General features: G+C 38.0%; 2 protein-coding genes across 8 annotated transcripts in view; one reads left to right on the top strand and one right to left on the bottom strand.

Annotated features, from left to right (window-relative positions):
- The first annotated feature begins 3,239 nt into the window (after positions 1 to 3,239).
- LOC129751373 (E3 ubiquitin-protein ligase RNF13) overlaps positions 3,240 to 16,315 on the top strand; it is a 46,809-nt gene continuing 33,733 nt past the window's right edge. For 2 of the 7 annotated variants that reach the window (XM_055746838.1, XM_055746832.1), the window contains exon 1: positions 3,240 to 3,345. The gene's annotated coding sequence lies outside the window, so the exon portion shown is untranslated. Of the gene's footprint in view, positions 3,346 to 3,385; positions 3,621 to 3,978; positions 4,169 to 16,315 lie in introns of those variants that run through there. The other 5 variants (XM_055746836.1, XM_055746835.1, XM_055746833.1 and 2 more) reach the window with 4 other exon arrangements.
- LOC129753889 (uncharacterized) lies at positions 4,614 to 8,792 on the bottom strand. The gene is made up of 2 exons (XM_055749738.1): positions 8,068 to 8,792; positions 4,614 to 7,788 (listed from the first exon to the last, which is right to left on the bottom strand). Exons 1-2 carry the CDS (start codon positions 8,790 to 8,792, stop codon positions 4,614 to 4,616), a joined length of 3,900 nt encoding a protein of 1,299 aa, XP_055605713.1.

Here is a 16,315-nt window from a genome sequence, read left to right as displayed (position 1 = left end):
ACAGTAAACACTGAAAAGTAGAGTGTAGAAAGTGAAGAATAAACAATAATAGAATAATAGTTGATGAGTACAGAGATAAAAAATAAACAGAAAAAAAGTTCAAAGCGAAAATAAAGAGTAAAGAATGGAGTGTAAAAGGCAAAAAAATAGTAGTGAGTAATGAATTAAAAGTTATGCGAAAAGACTGAAAGTAAAGCTTAATAATTTGAGAATAAAAATTGAAGCTTAAAGAGAAAACGCTGAAAAGTGAAAAGTATAAAGTAAAATTTAAAAAGTTAAAAGTAATAAATAAGCACTTGAAAGCATAAAGAGTTGAGCGTACAAAGAAAATAGTAAAGAATGAGAAGTAAATAGTTGAATAGTAAGCAGTAGTAAGTAGAGAGTAGAAAGTGACGGGTAAAGAATATTAAATAAAGATCTAAGAGTTAAGAATAAAGGGTAAATATTCAACAGAAAGAAGAAAAAATCATGGAAAGTTAAAGATAAAGAGTAAAGGGTAATGAGTAAAGAGTAAATAAATAATTGTTAAGATGGAAGAGTGAAGAGTAAAATATAAAAAAAAAAGTTATATGTAATGACTGAAAAGTGAACAGAGTCAAGAGTACCAAGTGAAAAATGGCAAGTAAACAGATAACAGTATTAATTAGAGTGTAGAAAATGAAGAATAAAGATTTAAGGGCGAAAGAGAAAAAATAAACAGAAAAGTGAAGCGTAATATAATACGGAATAAAAAGAAATGAATGGAGAGTTCGAGGCAAAGAGAGATGGGTAATGAGTTGTAGGAATAAAGAGAAAAGATTCACGAGTTTACAGTAAAAGAATAAAGAGTAAGAAAAAAGAGAGGAAAATATAATAAAGAGTAAAAGTAAAAAGGACAGAGATAAGAGCAGTGAGTGTAATGAGTGGGTATAATAGGTGAATAATGAGTAAAGAGTAAAGAGAAAAAGGTTAAGCTTGTAGTAAAAATTTTACTTTGAAAAGAAAAGAGTAAAAAGTTAATCGTAAAGAGTAAAATTTAAACAGAAAAAAGTAATATGTAAAAACTAAAAAGTAAACAGTTCAGAGTTGAGATTGAAGAGTCATGACTCATGCGTATAAAAGATATATGAAAGAGTTAAATTTCCACAGTTTAGGGCAAAGAAAAAAAAGTTGAAAGCAAAGAATGAAGAGTAAAGATCCAAGAGTTCAGAGTAAAGAGTAGAAAGTAAAGGGTAAAATGAAAAGTGTAATAGTAAAAAAAAAGAGTAAAGTCTAAAGAAAAGAGTAAACAATGAATAATAAAGAGTTAAACTCCAAGAGTCAAGAATAAAGAGTTGAAAATAAAACATAAAGAATAAAGAGTTAGGAGTTCAGAGTAAAAAGCAGAGGGTAGAAATGGAAGAGTTAATGTTCGAAGGAAAGAGATATTAATAAAAATGAAAAAAGAGCAAAGAATAAATATTAAGGAGTTAAAAGTAGAGAGTGAAAAGTAGGATGAAAAGAGTAGTTAAGTTTTAACAGTGAAGAGTAAAGAGTCAAAAGATCAAATATTGATTAAAAATATTGAAGGGTCAAGTTTCAAAAGTAAAGAGTAGAAAGTAAAAAAGTTTCACTTAAAAAAAAAGTGAAGAATAAAATGAAGTTTAGAGAGTAGAGAGTAAAGAATGAAGCGTAAAGAGTTAAGAAAAAAAATATAAAGAACGAGTACTGTATTTAATTGTTGACAGTAGGAAAGGAAGGATAAAGAGTTTACAGTAAATACGGAAGAGATAAAAATAAAGAGTGAAAGAAGAAGGAAAAGAGTTAAGAGTAGTGAGAAAGACTAAAAAGTTGAAAAAAATTTGTAAAGAATTGAAAGTAAAAACTAATATAAGCAATGAGCATATAAAGAGTATTACAGCAATGAAAAATGATATTCTAGACTAAAGATTAAATGATGAAGAAGGCAAAGTAACGAATTAGTAAAAAGTGAACAGTGGAAAATTCAATGAAGAAAGATAGTAGATGAGAAGAATAAAAAGTCAACATCTAAGAGTAAAGTACAAAAGAAGTCATTGAAAAGTAAATAACCAAAAATGTACAGTGAAGGGGTAAGAGCAATTATTGAAAAGAAGAGATTTCATAATAAAGATCATATTGTAGAGTAATGGATTAACAGTGTTAGGAGAGCAATGAAAAAGTTCAACTGTGTAAAAAAAAAGCTAAAAGAAAAAAATAGGGAGTAATGTATCGGTTTTATGGCATATTAAAAAAAAAGTACATTAACACATGTTTTTTTCAATTTACAAACACCACATTATAGCACTTCATGGAATAGTTAACAATTTTATTTAAGGAAATGACTAGTAGGAGTACAGGTGGAGGCGAATGTAGAGAATATTGATAGTAAGACAGTTATGATGATAATACTGATTATGTACTTATGAAAAAGAACCGATTTAACAAAAATGATAATTAATCATAAATCCAGCAAAAAAAAAAAACTCGAATCTAAAAAGTGTGACTGGCAACTATGACGTTGAACGAGAGAAATGAATGTCGAGAGTAAAAGAGAACCTGAGTAAAAAGAACGCTACAGTTGAGATGAATGTGTGTTTGTGATAGGGAATTTCTTGGAGAGTAAATGCTTTGAGATCGGTCTAGATAAAAAGTCAAAGTCAGTTAGTAAAGGATTGTTAAGAAGCGCAGATCATTTGTCTCGTCAGTAGTGATTAAATGAGATAAAAAGGAAAGAACAGTCGAGTCTATAGATTTGAAAAGTGCGGTTTTTGAATATAATGTGCATCAGTCACGACAATTTTAATGGTCATTTTTAAAGAATCAGGACAATTCAAGAGTTTTTGAAAAATCAGGACGGCCTCTCACAAATCAGGACAAATCCTGATAAATCAGGACACCTGACACCCCTGGGCTCGTTATACATTCCAGTTGCGTTAATAGCCTCAAGAGAAATGCGCCAGCATGATTTTACCACCAGTTTCTTCACCCAATTATACACTCAACACTCATCTTTTTTCCTAAAGAACAAAACCCTAAAAAGCACTTCTAATTATACCTTTGTATATAACCTTTCAAAGAATTCATATGGATGCAACCAGTTAAAAATAAAATAAAACCACATTTGGCGCCTCACTCCTGGCATCCCTGCCGCCTGTAAACATCACACGCGAACGTCACAATCGCGAACGTCACGTCAACTGACAGCTGCGCAATCAGCTGCATGCTGTCAGTTTATTTTTGTTTTTCTTGCTTCTTGCTGCTGTTGTTATTCGTTTCATTGTATTTTTGCTCTCTCATATCGAACATCGAGGAGTTATTACGCGAACGACATCGTCTGAAAACGGTTCCCTTTATTTGCGTGGTGTGGTAAAGTATTATTTTCTCGGTTGTGTATTATGATGGCGTAGTTCGGGTTGAGATTTTTTCACGTTTCATTTCACGGGGTGGCCATTAGGTGTTTTCGCTGTATTTAGCAGAATCATCGAGGGATAGTTCGAAACTGGGAAGTCGAATAAATTTGGGGGCTGAACCGGAAGTGAAAAATGTAATTTGGAAGTGCCCGGATCTGTTCTGTTGCAGCCCTGGAGGAACAAGGGCCACCTCTTTGAATAGGCTCTTATGTTGTTCAGTATTGTGAGCTGGTTGGTGTTTATTTGTGTTTGTGCGGGGGGTGCTACGCAATAAAAATCTATCCATATTCCTGTTCTGGTTATACGGCGGGGCTTTTGTTTTTGTCCCTGCGCTTCTGCGATACAGACAGACAGACAGGCTGGTGGTAAAAATTGGAGATGTGATGGAGAATAATAATATTTTTCCACACAATGGCGACCACGACGGTGTAAAATATTGCTGATAGCAGATCCATTTTTACTATACATTTTACTATTCTGTGGTCTATTGGGAGCTTATTGGGGATGGCAAATATTATTTCTTGATTATGAATTGCTGAAAGCAAAAGGTAGAAAGTTTCATATTGTGCAGGAAAAAGGCATTTCAAATTGCCCAGATGCGGGCGAAGAAAGTTTTTCATTTCAATCTCCAGTGAAAGTGAATGTGTTGGCTGGATTTATACGGAAGAATGTCCTTTCTCCAAATTTATGGATTACTATCGGCTGGAAAAGGGATACATTTCCTTTTGTGGATGCTTTCACAACAGGATTGGAATTGATCGACATTTAACAAGTGAAGGGTAAGTTTCTGAAGAGTTATGAATCTATAATTTCGCAGCTGTCGACGAAAAAAAAATTACACTCAAAATAATCAACATTAACCTTCTAATTCAGAGTGATAGGTAGATAAATGTATGAACAACTTAAAACTTTATATCTACAATATTCTAAACCTTAATTCTAAAACTGTAATCAAATGATTAAAACTTTAATTTGAATAATCGATTTGAGAGCTGAGTCTAAATCCAAAATCCAAGTCTAAATCCGTAATCTGAATCCATCCGAATGTATCCTCAGTATCCAATTCACAATCCTTATTTTCAAATCTGAATCTGAAGTTTTGAAACAAAAGATATGAACTTATTTGTATCGTACTCAATCTATTCTATTTTGTTTATTTATAGAGGATTTTAACCACCTTGGTCATTCTTCCTCTTAAGAAAGTGTGTACATTTGGTCTTAATTCTACAGTTTATCTAACAATTTTGCACTTTTCAGGAATACCAGTAGTTTGTTCTCGTTCGTAATGTTTAAAGCTGCCGATGAATCGTAACCGATTCCACTGCTCTGCCGTTCCGTTGCGTACAACCTGCACTCTCCGATAATATGGGAAACTGTGAGTGGCACATTGCACGTGTTGCATGTGACTATTCCTTTTGTAAAGAACTCCAGATGCGTTAATTTCGTGTGCCCTATCCTAAGCCTTGTCAAGGCACGTTGCTCGAAGGGGTTACTTCTATCGTTCCAACGTAGAGTGTTGATTTTTACTCTTCTCAAAAATAGTTCCCGATTACTAAGCCATTCTTCTTCCCATTTCGATCTTATCTCTGACTTCACCCATGTAATAGTATCGTGCGCTGGAATTTCGACTGACATTCTAGTTCCACTTCTACCTTTCCCCGCCAATTCATCTGCTTTGCTGTTCCCTTCAATGCCTACGTGACCCGGGACCCAACATAAAGTGCTTTTAAATTTATTTAGCTTTTCTTCTATCTCCTGAACCCAAGGATGGAACGACTTTCCGGACTCCACTGCCGTCAAAACGCTGGCTGAATCAGAGAAGATTACTGCTGAGTATCTTGATTTATGCACTATTTTCTTGAGAGCTAGTAGAATTGCCATAGCTTCTGCGGAAAAGATAGTGCACTCTTCTGGAAGTTGGTAGAAAAGCTCTTTGTTGTTCCATGATATGCCAATGCCAACCTGACCGTTTGCAACTGATCCATCGGTGTAGATCTTGAGAAGATTTGAGTAACGTTGTTCCAGGTGATTTTTGAACAATTGAACAGCCTTTTGATTGCTTTCTCCTACTTTGAACCTATTTTTGATAGACCAGTCGATGTTAGGGTTGATACAATTCCATGGTCGCGTACACACCATACTAGATCGAGCAATTGTGGGAATCGGTTTTCCAGTTAATGTTTGAAAAGCCTGAAGGGACCTTTCTGAGGCTGGAGTTGTTGTACCATGTGGTTTCTCTAGCATGCGTATGGTGTTTGTTGCCATGCGTTCAATTAGGCGATATTGCCATGGCAGTGTTCCACTTTCTGCGTGAAGAGATAGGACAGGACTGCTTCGCATGGCTCCGCCTGCAATACGTATACCAGCATTGTAGCTGGGCATGAGTGGTTTGAGCGAGTTGATGCCTTTTCTCCCTATGGTGTTAATCGCGTAAAAGATTTTCGACTCACATATGCTACTATACATGTTTAGGAGGGTTTTTCTTTGGCCGCCGTAAGAGCGACCACCAATCGCACGCAAAAGGTTTAAACGGGATTCTAGTGCTGCTTTGGTTTCGAATATTTGAGAGGAAAAGTTGAAGGTTTTCGTAAATGTTACTCCGAGAATTCGCGCTTTTTTTACTTCCGGGACATTTTTTCCATCTATCGTTACTGGCGGGACTTCTTTGTGCCGTCTTCTTTTGCAAATATGGAGAATATTAGATTTTTCCGATGATATTTTAAATTTAATTCCATCAGCCCAATCGATTACATTTGTTACAGCTTTTTGCAATTTTTTACGAATGCTTCTAACTTGTGTTCCTGATACTAATAGAACTATGTCGTCAGCATAAATGAAGGATTGCACTCCACGAGGAATTTTTACGAATAGCGTCTCCATAGCTATCAAGAAAAGCGTAACAGCAAGGACTGATCCCTGTGGTACTCCATTTCTTTGCGTTTTCAGTTCAGAAAGAGTTCCGCCGACAAGTACTTTGAATGATCTGTTGGTTAAAAAGTCTTGCAAGAAGTTGTACAGATTTCCGCTGATACCCCATTTAGCTAGAGTTGTGAGTATCGGTGCTCTTTGTGCCAGATCGTACGCTTTGCTAAGATCGAGTAAGGCTAGCTCTGAGTGCTGTTTATTTTCAAAGGGGGTGTCCAACGCGGCTTCCAGATCTGTAAGGTATTGTTCTACACCCCTTCCTTTCCTGAAGGCATACTGGTTAGGGCTCCACAACTTCCGGTCTTCTATCCACTGAACAAGCCTTCGGTTTACCATACGCTCCATTACTTTACCGATACAGCTTGTGAGTGATATTGGTCTGTGATTTTCAGCATTTTTTGGGTTTTTCCCAGCCTTTGCTATTGGTACAATTATAGCTTCTTTCCAGGAGGGTGGAAAAACTCCGTTCTCCCACAATTCGTTAAAGCAGTCCAGCAGTTGCATTTTTGTTGCAATCGGGAGGCGTCGGATCATTTCGTTGCTGACATTGTCAGGTCCAACGGATTTGCCTTTTTTGGACTTGGTTGCAACGAACAACTCCTGAATAGAAAATTTTCTTCCCATTTCAGAATCGTCATTCCGATTTCGTCGGTTAGTTTTCGGTGGGGGAGGGAAAGGCAGTTGCGGTTGGTCTGACATTTTTTGAAAGTGGTCACCAAGGAAGTCTGCAATTTCTTGATGGTCATTTGTTACTCCACCTGGAATTTCAAGTACTATTCTCGGTGGTTTTCGTTTGCCCGAAAAACGATTAAAATTTTGCCACATGATCGACGTCGGTGTATCTGATGAGAAAGAGGCGACAAAGTTTTCCCAACTGTTTTTTTTGGCTTCCATTATCCCGCGGCGCGCAGCGTTGCGGGAGGCTTGGAACATTTTAAGAGCATCGGCGCGCATTCTATCATCTGGTGCAAGATTTCGTAAATGTCTCAACTTATGTCGTCGGTCTTTTATCAGTTGCTGTACTTGGTTGTTCCACCATGGTACGGCTTTACGGTGATAGTTTCCACTAGTACGAGGAATGCTAGCCTCTGCCGATTTGACAATCGCTTCGGTTATTGTGGTTAAATTGGGTGTAGTATTGTGGGGAAGTATTTCGAGCAAAGTATTTTCGAACAGCTGCCAGTCAGCTTGGTTTTCTAGCCAGCGAGGGCGGCTGTTTTGCTTTTTTGGTGGAATATTAAACATAACCCGAATCGGAAAATGGTCGCTGCTACAAAGGTCGTTTTCTACTTGCCACGAGAGTCGGTTGCAGATTGAAACAGAAGCCATGGAAAGGTCAATTGCACTGGTTGTGCCGTTGGAGAGGTGAAAGTAGGTGTGTTCAAAAGAGTTCAGAATGACGAGCGCATTTTCGGCGGTGAGTTGCTCAATGAGTCGCCCACGACTGTCAGAACGATTACCACCCCAGGTGGTACTGTGAGCATTGAAATCACCAACAATTAGTAGGGGGTGAGACAATGAGTGGATAATGTTCTCGAATTCCGTTTTAAAAGAGGCATGGGTTTCATTATTTGGGATATAGACTGATAAAATCGTGACTTTTATGGGGAATTCGATGGTAACTGCACACACGGGCAAAGTTGTGTTTAGGCTGACTTGAGAAGCCGGGATACCGTTTCGAACTCCAAGACCAGCACTCGATGTGTGGGGAAACACGCTAGGAGTTGAAAACCAGCTATAGTTTTTTACATACCCGTCTAGGTTTGATGTGCGTAGTTCTTGAAGGGCGATTACTACAGGATCGTACCGGCTGATAAGGTGCTGTAGTTCGGTTCTGCGTGGGCGGGCGCCGCATACATTCCACTGCAACACCAGAGTTTCCTCGCTAGCGGGATCTCGAATCCTGGTTGTTCTGGTGTTGTGGCGGTGTGTGGATGATGGTGTATTACTATTTGATCGTCTTGTGGAGGTTGGTTGGGTAGGTACTGAAAGGTATGGTGCATCGGTATTGTTTTCGATTTGGTTAAACGCTGCTGTACTTGCCTGTGTGTTACACAGGTGTCTGGTGCCAGCAAACGTCCCGGGTGAACCAGGACTTGGAACAACCAGATTTGCGGCTGGCACCGAACTAAGACTGTGTAGAAGTAAAACTTCTGAAGGTGTTTTGATGGTTTCTTCGCTAGTTGATGCTCGGCTTCTGGGTGTTGTGGGTGGTGTGTTACTGCCAGTCCGTCGATTAGAGATTGGTTGCGTTGGTGCTGAAAGGTATGGTGCATCGGTATTGTTTTCGGGTTGATTAAGCGTTGTTGTACTTGCCTGTGTGTTACACAGGTGTCTGGTGCCAGCAAACGCCCCGGGTGAACCAGGACTTGGAACAACCAGATTTGCGGCTGGCACCGAACTAAGACTGTGTAGAAGTAAAACTTCTGAATTTGTTGTTGTATTCTGGCTGGTTAGAGTTGAATTAAAGTTGGACATCTTGGTGGTTTAGTTTTGGGAAAACATCTCTTGGCTCTCCATAGGGATTTCCGTTTCAGATCCGCTGTCTGGTTCTACGCTGGGTTGAATGGTGGCTTGTTTTTTCTGAGGAGGTTGAGTTTGTTTTTGGGCATCGCTTTGATTTCTTTTGACTGGTGTCACTGAGCGGTTAACTTGTGTTTGGTTCGGCGCAAGGGAGCGGCTTGAGCGATAAGTTTGCTGTGATTTGGGTTGATTTGGATTTTCGGGTTTCGGCGGGTTAACTGTTATTGTGATGGGATTTGATGTCGATGGATGACGGCTTTCTTGACTTTTTGAACGGTTTCTCTCGTTACTTTGGGATCTTTGAATCCAATTTTTTGCCTTCTGGAAACTTGATTGGAGGTTTTTGCAGGTTGATTTCAATTCCTCAATTTCTTTCTGCAGCTGTTGGATTACTTGGTCTTTTCTTCTGAGTTCGTCGTGCAGGGTAGGTGTTGTTGAGCTGACTGCAGCATAGGAAGGTTGTTTGTGTTTGGATTCGTAGAGTCGTCGGGCTTCGGGAAAACTTAGTTTAAGATCAACTTGCATTTTACAGATTTGATTTTCCATCATGTATCTAGGACATTGTCGGTGTAATGCAGAATGATCGCTTTTGCAGTGCTGACAGAAAGTAGGGTTTTGGCATTTTCCTTCGTGTTGCTGGGAGCAGTTTTGACACTTTTCGTTGCCTGAACATCTAAGTTTTGTATGCCCATACTCTAAGCATTTGAAGCACAGCATAGGTGAAGGATAGTACGGACGTGTAGGGATACGGAGAAGACCAAAATTAACATATTCTGGCCTTTCGATGCCAGCAATCGTTAGTACGAGACTGGCTGTATTTAATGTTTTCTGCTCAACTTTTCTTGTAATTCTCCGAACGTTCGTCACATTTTGGCTTTTTAACTCGTCCAATAGCTCCTTATCGCTAAGGTCTATAGCGTCATGACAGGTAACCACGCATCTAGTAAAATTTAACTGATGGTGGGGTGTTATTTCGATTGGGGTTCCATCAATCAAAGTCTCCAGTTTAAGGATTTTCTCGGCTAGCTTCCGACCTCGAACTTTGATGATATATTTTGTTCCTTTAGCCTCGGTCTTGGCGTATTCAATTTTACCACCGTCAAGTTGAACCGACTTGCTTATGGTAAACGGATTTTTCGGAAGATTGTGGCCATCAGTTGGGCTCATTTGAAGGATAATAGTGTCATCTTGTGGACCAAACCATTCAGGTAGTGTTCTGCTATACACAACGTCCGGGGGGGGATCTCCCCCGGGAGGGTTTTCAGAGCTAGCCATCGGCTAGCGATTATTTTCGTTTTCTGAAATCTTGCTTTTGTCACAAAACTGTTGGTCAAAGACTAAGTTCGATTCAACGATCAAATGCGCACGAGAGTACTTATTGCAGATGCCTTTTAACCTAGCGCCAACGTAGAAGCAAGAGGCTAAGGTACCACTACTACGTGTAAAAAAAAAACACCCACTCACACTAGGAGTAGTACAGCCCTTTACCCTCTAGGCGCGGAACGAAAACGCGAAGGGCGAAGGTACCACGTTTCGTTGTTCTCAACCCAATAAAAAAAAAACTGTCAACACGTGGTGCGTAAGTCTGCTAGTCGACCTTTATCTTCTTAAAGGGAGGCGAGTGAAACCGTAGGCATTCGAGCAGTTAAACGCCTGAAGTTAGGCACACACACGCTAAGCTTCAGGTTGGATTATAGTAACTGGATTACCCAAAATTATAGTAGCCAGCTGCGACTGCCAAAACCAAAACAAACACAACACTACCGTGATGATGTTTGATGATAGTGTTGCATTAATTTCTTCGTTCGCTCGAACGTGAAGCGTTGAACTTCACCACGTAACTTTTCTTCTAGCCTCTAGCTAACTCACGAACCGGAGATAAAAATTTTTAAGGGTCCGATTCCACTAAAAAACGCTTATAAATTCCCAAAAAATACACGTGCCTTTACGCTCGTAGTAATAAACTCGGAATGATGGTACTCAATCATTTTTCAAACTAAATATGAATCATTAGTCTACTGTAGTCTAACTAGACACGTACAGTTCCTGTCATGCAATCCCACTTTAAGCAAATACGTATAAAACAATTTTCATGCCACTTGTAGAAGCGGAACAAGCTCTGTTCTATTTGACAAACTCTCCTGCTAGCTAGCATTAACAGGAAGAGGCCACTTTACCGAAGGACGAAGTTCATGGCTCCGCTGTGCTTGTCCTTCGAAAGATGGTCATCAAGATAGAAAGCTAAAATACGTAACATTACTTTCTTGTTTCTTCAAAAAACAAACCATACACACCGAACTACTTACATAGGTTAGTAGGAATGTATAAAATTATTTTGTTCTTTCTACTTTTTTCGGATGATATCTTTAGTAGAAGCCCCCTCACTGAACAAGCCTCGGGCAATCTGGTCGTTGTCATCGCATTAATCTTGGTTTGCTATCTTGGTGTTTCGCCCCCAGCTTGAGGCAGCTCATCTAGAACGTCTGTTGACTTTGTTAGGTGAAATGGAGGATGAGTTGACGACGAAGGGTTGGGTGATAACGCTATAGGGTTGATAAAAAAGACAAAAGCACATACAAGGAAGTAATTTCCATACCCCCGTAGAGAGTGGGTTTGTTTTATTCTTGAATCTAGATTTTTTTTTTATAAATTTCGTGGATTATTTTAATTTAGATACCACTGGCTGGGATAGACTTTTCCGTACCCTAGGCTGTAATGGGTCACGGCGACGGCGTGCATTACTGTGTTTATGGAAGTTGACGGTTTGGAAACAGACTCTAAACTAACATAAACCTGAGAGGGCGGTTGCACGTAGCCTTATTCGATATGAGATCATAGACAATAAATTAAAAGGTGAATCAATATCGTGTACTTTTTCTTTGATGATCCATGTTGATAAGGTGAATGGGAGTTGAAACACTTGCCCTCCCTTCCGTTGGACAACAACAGCATTGCGCAGTGGAAATATCACAATTAGTTGTTTTAATGTTGATATTTCCACTTTTCCACCATGCGCAAGTTAGATTAGAATAGACAGTATTGTAAATGAATGATAACTGCCAAAATTAGATAGGCAATTCAATTGTACAAGAATTAGTTGGATGAGGATGTTAACAATTGGCACATGGTTAGGTATTCAATGTTCAATGTGCTACTTACTAGGCAAGGTAAAGTAATAGTTTCCTTCTCCCCAATGCTCTAGTAAGTGTGCATTTGCGGTTTATGAATTTCGAAGGCTTATTCTTAAATCAAGCATTTTACAAGAACTAGAGGCTTATTGGATCAAGGTGCAGTTTAGATAGTTTTCTGTCAAAAATAATTCCTTTTCGTTTCAATACTTTTTGATAGAATTGTCTATTTTTTGGTTAGGTGTGAAATTCAAATAATGAAGTAAAAGATAGATGATAGTCCAGCCAAATAATATTGGAGATTTATAAATAGGAGTGTAATTTATTTCATCCGAAACAGATTGAGGAAAGTTGTTCTGTGAAATTGTAAATGTTCGAGATTTTAGAAGAACAGCATAGTCCTTTCTCATTTAATACTTTTTTATTGTAGTTCGATCTTATAGCTTGATTAGGTTTGAAATTCAAATAAGGATGTAGAAAATAGAAGGTATGATTTTGATAAACAAGAACCTACTCGTCCAGGAAAATAATACCGGGGTTTTAAAAATTGACATTCATTTTAACCAAACCAAAGATCGAGGAAGGTTGTTTGAGAAGTTGTTCAAAATTAGTAATGAGGTTTTAGAAGAACAGCATCGTCATTTGCATTATCATGTTATTTTGATAAGTCAATGATAGTACAAAAGATATTGAACATGCAATTCATAATTGTATCTCTATATTATTTTTTAATTTTCAAAATATTTGGTACAATTATTATTTGTGTTTAGCGAAATTCTATTAATTGCTGCATTGAGAGATAGCTTCCTATCTAGATGTTTTGTTCTGAATTCAAAAAATATGTTTTCTTAGTCAATCTAAAACGATAATATATTCAAAGTTATTGCATCGAGTAAGGTTAGGTGACAGGTAGGGATAACTCAACTACGGTAAGATAGTGAACCCTTCTGACAATGATATCGAGGCGTTGGCATATGATAACTTTTGCTACTATACTGTTACTGCTCGGTTGAATTGGAGGTTGGGTTAACTCGAAGCTCATGTAGGGCCCAATTGTCCCAGTCCGTCGAGCACTATCTTAACGCTTCCCTAAACTGGTGCTTCAGAACCCTCGGGCTCTGCTGCCGCTATCCTACTCTAAGCTATTCTACTCTCATGTAAATGTTCCTCTTCTGTCCCCCGATCTGTTTTTCCTTTCCGGGTCAGCCAGGTAGCTCATAAACCCATACAAAAAAAAAAAAAAGATACCACTGGCTGGGATAGACTTTTCGAAGCTGGTTAATGAAAATATTTTGACTTTGGTAATGTGGATTCAAGTAATATGACTCAAATAAACGATGTGTGGGATGATTTTACTATGAAATTTCCTCAAAAAGCATCACAGATAATCGTCACAAACTATTCGAGTTGAATGACATAATTACAGATGTACTTTTTGTCAAAAATTCAGAGTTTTTGTCGAAGACTTTGATGCTGAGTCATGTCGATAAGAAATCTAAAATCGTTCCCCCAGTCTTTATTATTCAACTTTTCTCATTACCGTCAATATTCAAGAACAAAAACACCGTGAAGCACTCTTAGTTGTCCAACAAGTTTATACACTGTATGCATATAACTCAATCGCTCTTGCTTCTTCGACTGTGGATTTTGCTTATCATCTCGATTAGAAATCTCTCTTTAAACCTAGTATGTTGACAGTCCGATAGTCCGTATCTTTGTTCAATGCTCCTGGGCGTCATTTCAGGCAACTAAATTGTCTAACTCACGTCACAAACAAAATAGAGGAGATTTTTCCCAAAATTACTTTCGGAAAAGGCAAAATATAAAAAAAGGATCCATCTAAACTAAAGTCAATCACCTAAATTTCCATAAAAAATGTACTAGAAATGTAAACTTCGGTAAGCAGCAGTGCTGTTAGCATACACAATATTTTCCCAGCCATCCATTAGTTCGGCGTTGCATTCATTCAACCCGCTCTTCGAGCATGCAGCCAGCTGAATAAAATTGGATGGCGGCTGCCTGATCGTTGTCGTCGTTGTTGTTGTTTGTTGCTACCCTATTCCATGTTTCCATTATGCAAAAATAAACATCAACCTTGAAGTACAAGTACCTAGTCCTAGCCAGAGAGAGCCACTCAGAACGCGAATTCGGGTTCGCTTTTTTCGGGAAGGCGAACTTGTTGAATTTGAAACCTTATGAGTTATCTTAAAATTTGTTTAAAGTTGAAAAACAAGTTAGGATTTTTTCCTTAATATTTTTTGTCCTAAATACACTCATGTTTTTTCATTCAGTGTTGAAATTTTTGAAGGTTCAACATGAATGATTTTTAACCCAAATGTATACCTACCGGGAAATGGGTTATTGATCACTTGTTCATCAATCGACTTAAATCGAATAATTGTTTTTTGTTCCAACAAAAATTCAACACGCCCCCAACAAAGTTCAACACATTCGCGTAGCCGCTGATTCAAGCGGAATGATGACGCATGGCTGCTGTTCACTATTCTACTATAATTGGAGTAATGCCCGCACTACCCGGCATCATCGTCGTCGTCATTTGTTGCTCACTCAGGAGGAGGCTGAAAAAATTGCTCCCGCATTGTTGATGTAACAACGGAACGGAGCAAAGATGACCGAGCGAGCATCGTTTGCTGACTGCTTCCTGAACGTATCGTCAATTCGATTTAATTCATTCTTGCTTGTTACCAATGTATCATATTCTCTATGGAATAGAAAACTGCAGCTGCAAAATTAAGCTGCGAAAGGTTTAAATGGCATTAGATGTGTTTTACGTGGAAGCATAGCTCAATACATTTTGGTTTAGGAAAACGGTGCAAAATCGGTCTTGGTTCAAGATAGTTCTTAACCATCTAATTTTTTTATGTAAGGTACACCGGGGTAAGTGGGGACGGTTTTTCGTATAGTTCAACTTTAAAAAATCATTAAAAAATCAGCAGTGGGTCAATTTTGATAAAATCGCGTTCAATATGATGCAGAACATGTTGTTCACAAATGCTGAAGAGATGAGCTTGATAGACGCAAAGCGAAAAAAGTTATCACGTAAATTGTTATGGACTGCTGGTGTCTTCACTTACCCCGCTTTATGGGGTAAGTGTGGACGGTAGATTTTCCCTTTGATTTCTCAGGATATTTTCTACAAATTTGTGCTTTTTGGTTGAATACGTTACTTTATTGCTCGAACCGTCCGAAATTTTGAAAAAAGTTCATGGCACCATTAATAAGGCATCTTTCAATGATTATTGTGTGTAATCCGATATTATCGAAAATATACACTTAATTTAGAAAAAACAAGTACTTTTCCCAACTTTTCATGATCTGAATGCTAAATAAAGCTAAATTGTATTGAATGAAGGAGAGAAAATTGAAAAAAAGTGTGTTAACATCAAGTATATATAAAGTCGTCCCCACTTACCCCAGGTAGGGTTTGGAGACAAAATTTTTGATTTTTGCAAATAAACCCTTTTTTCTCAATTTTTAACCGTCGTTTCTTTTCCTAAGTGTTGTTTCGAATGTAAGGATTGTTTCAATGAAAAGGTTTTCGTCAAGAGCCAGCTAGTTTACGAGAAATTTGCGATTGAAAAAGATGCACATCACTTCGACATCGTAGTTAAAAATATAAAATTTACAAAAAGTCACCGTAAACATCCGCAATTGTCGGAACCGTATCTCTTTTACAGTTATTGGATAGATTACAAGTAAATTTAACATTCTGCATTAAAAGTTTGAAAAAATAGTTCACAGTATTGTTTTAATAGCCACCGTCCCCACTTACCCCGCGTCCCCACTTACCCCGGTGTACCTTACATGAAAATCGACTCTTTTAAAATCAGTGTAAAACTTTGTTAGAAAATTTCACTCTTCACAAAGATAGTGAATTTTCAACAAAATCGACTTAGATATCTGAGACAGTAATCGCATAATAATCTGTGAGCTACCCCCTTCTAAAAGAAATAAGATCCGTTCATTTGAATTTCACATTGGAAGTCATGTTTAATCAGATAATCAGTGTAATTTTTGGGAAAATTGTGTGTGATTTTAAATTGGTAAAATTATGCTCCAATTCAGTCATAAATATGGTTGTCTGGTCGAAACAGTTTCTATAAAGAGCCTCAAATGGTCTTCAAGACGGTATTCAAAATTGTCTTCAAGATGACGGGTTTTCAGATGGGCTCCAAAGTAGCCTTCGAGACTATCTTAAAAAAAAAGCTTCGATATTATAAAAAAGCTTCGTAACAATCTCCGATGCAGTTTTAAGGTAGTTTGCAATACGATCTTCAAGACTGCAAATAGTCTTCAAACAATCTTAAAAATGATCAAAAGATGGCCTTT

This window comes from Uranotaenia lowii, chromosome 3 (assembly GCF_029784155.1).
Source record: "Uranotaenia lowii strain MFRU-FL chromosome 3, ASM2978415v1, whole genome shotgun sequence".
NCBI lineage: Eukaryota > Metazoa > Arthropoda > Insecta > Diptera > Culicidae > Uranotaenia > Uranotaenia lowii.
Note: the sequence above shows the minus strand (reverse complement) of the source record. Positions and strands in the feature narration are given on the sequence as shown.

Coding starts and splice junctions, on each gene's coding strand:
- LOC129753889 (XM_055749738.1), bottom strand. CDS start 8,792: ATGTCCAACTTTAATTCAACTCTAACCAGCCAGAATACAACAACAAAT. Junction 7,789..8,067: donor CGCACATCAAACCTAGACGG/GTATGTAAAAAA, acceptor CAATGCTCACAG/TACCACCTGGGGTGGTAATC.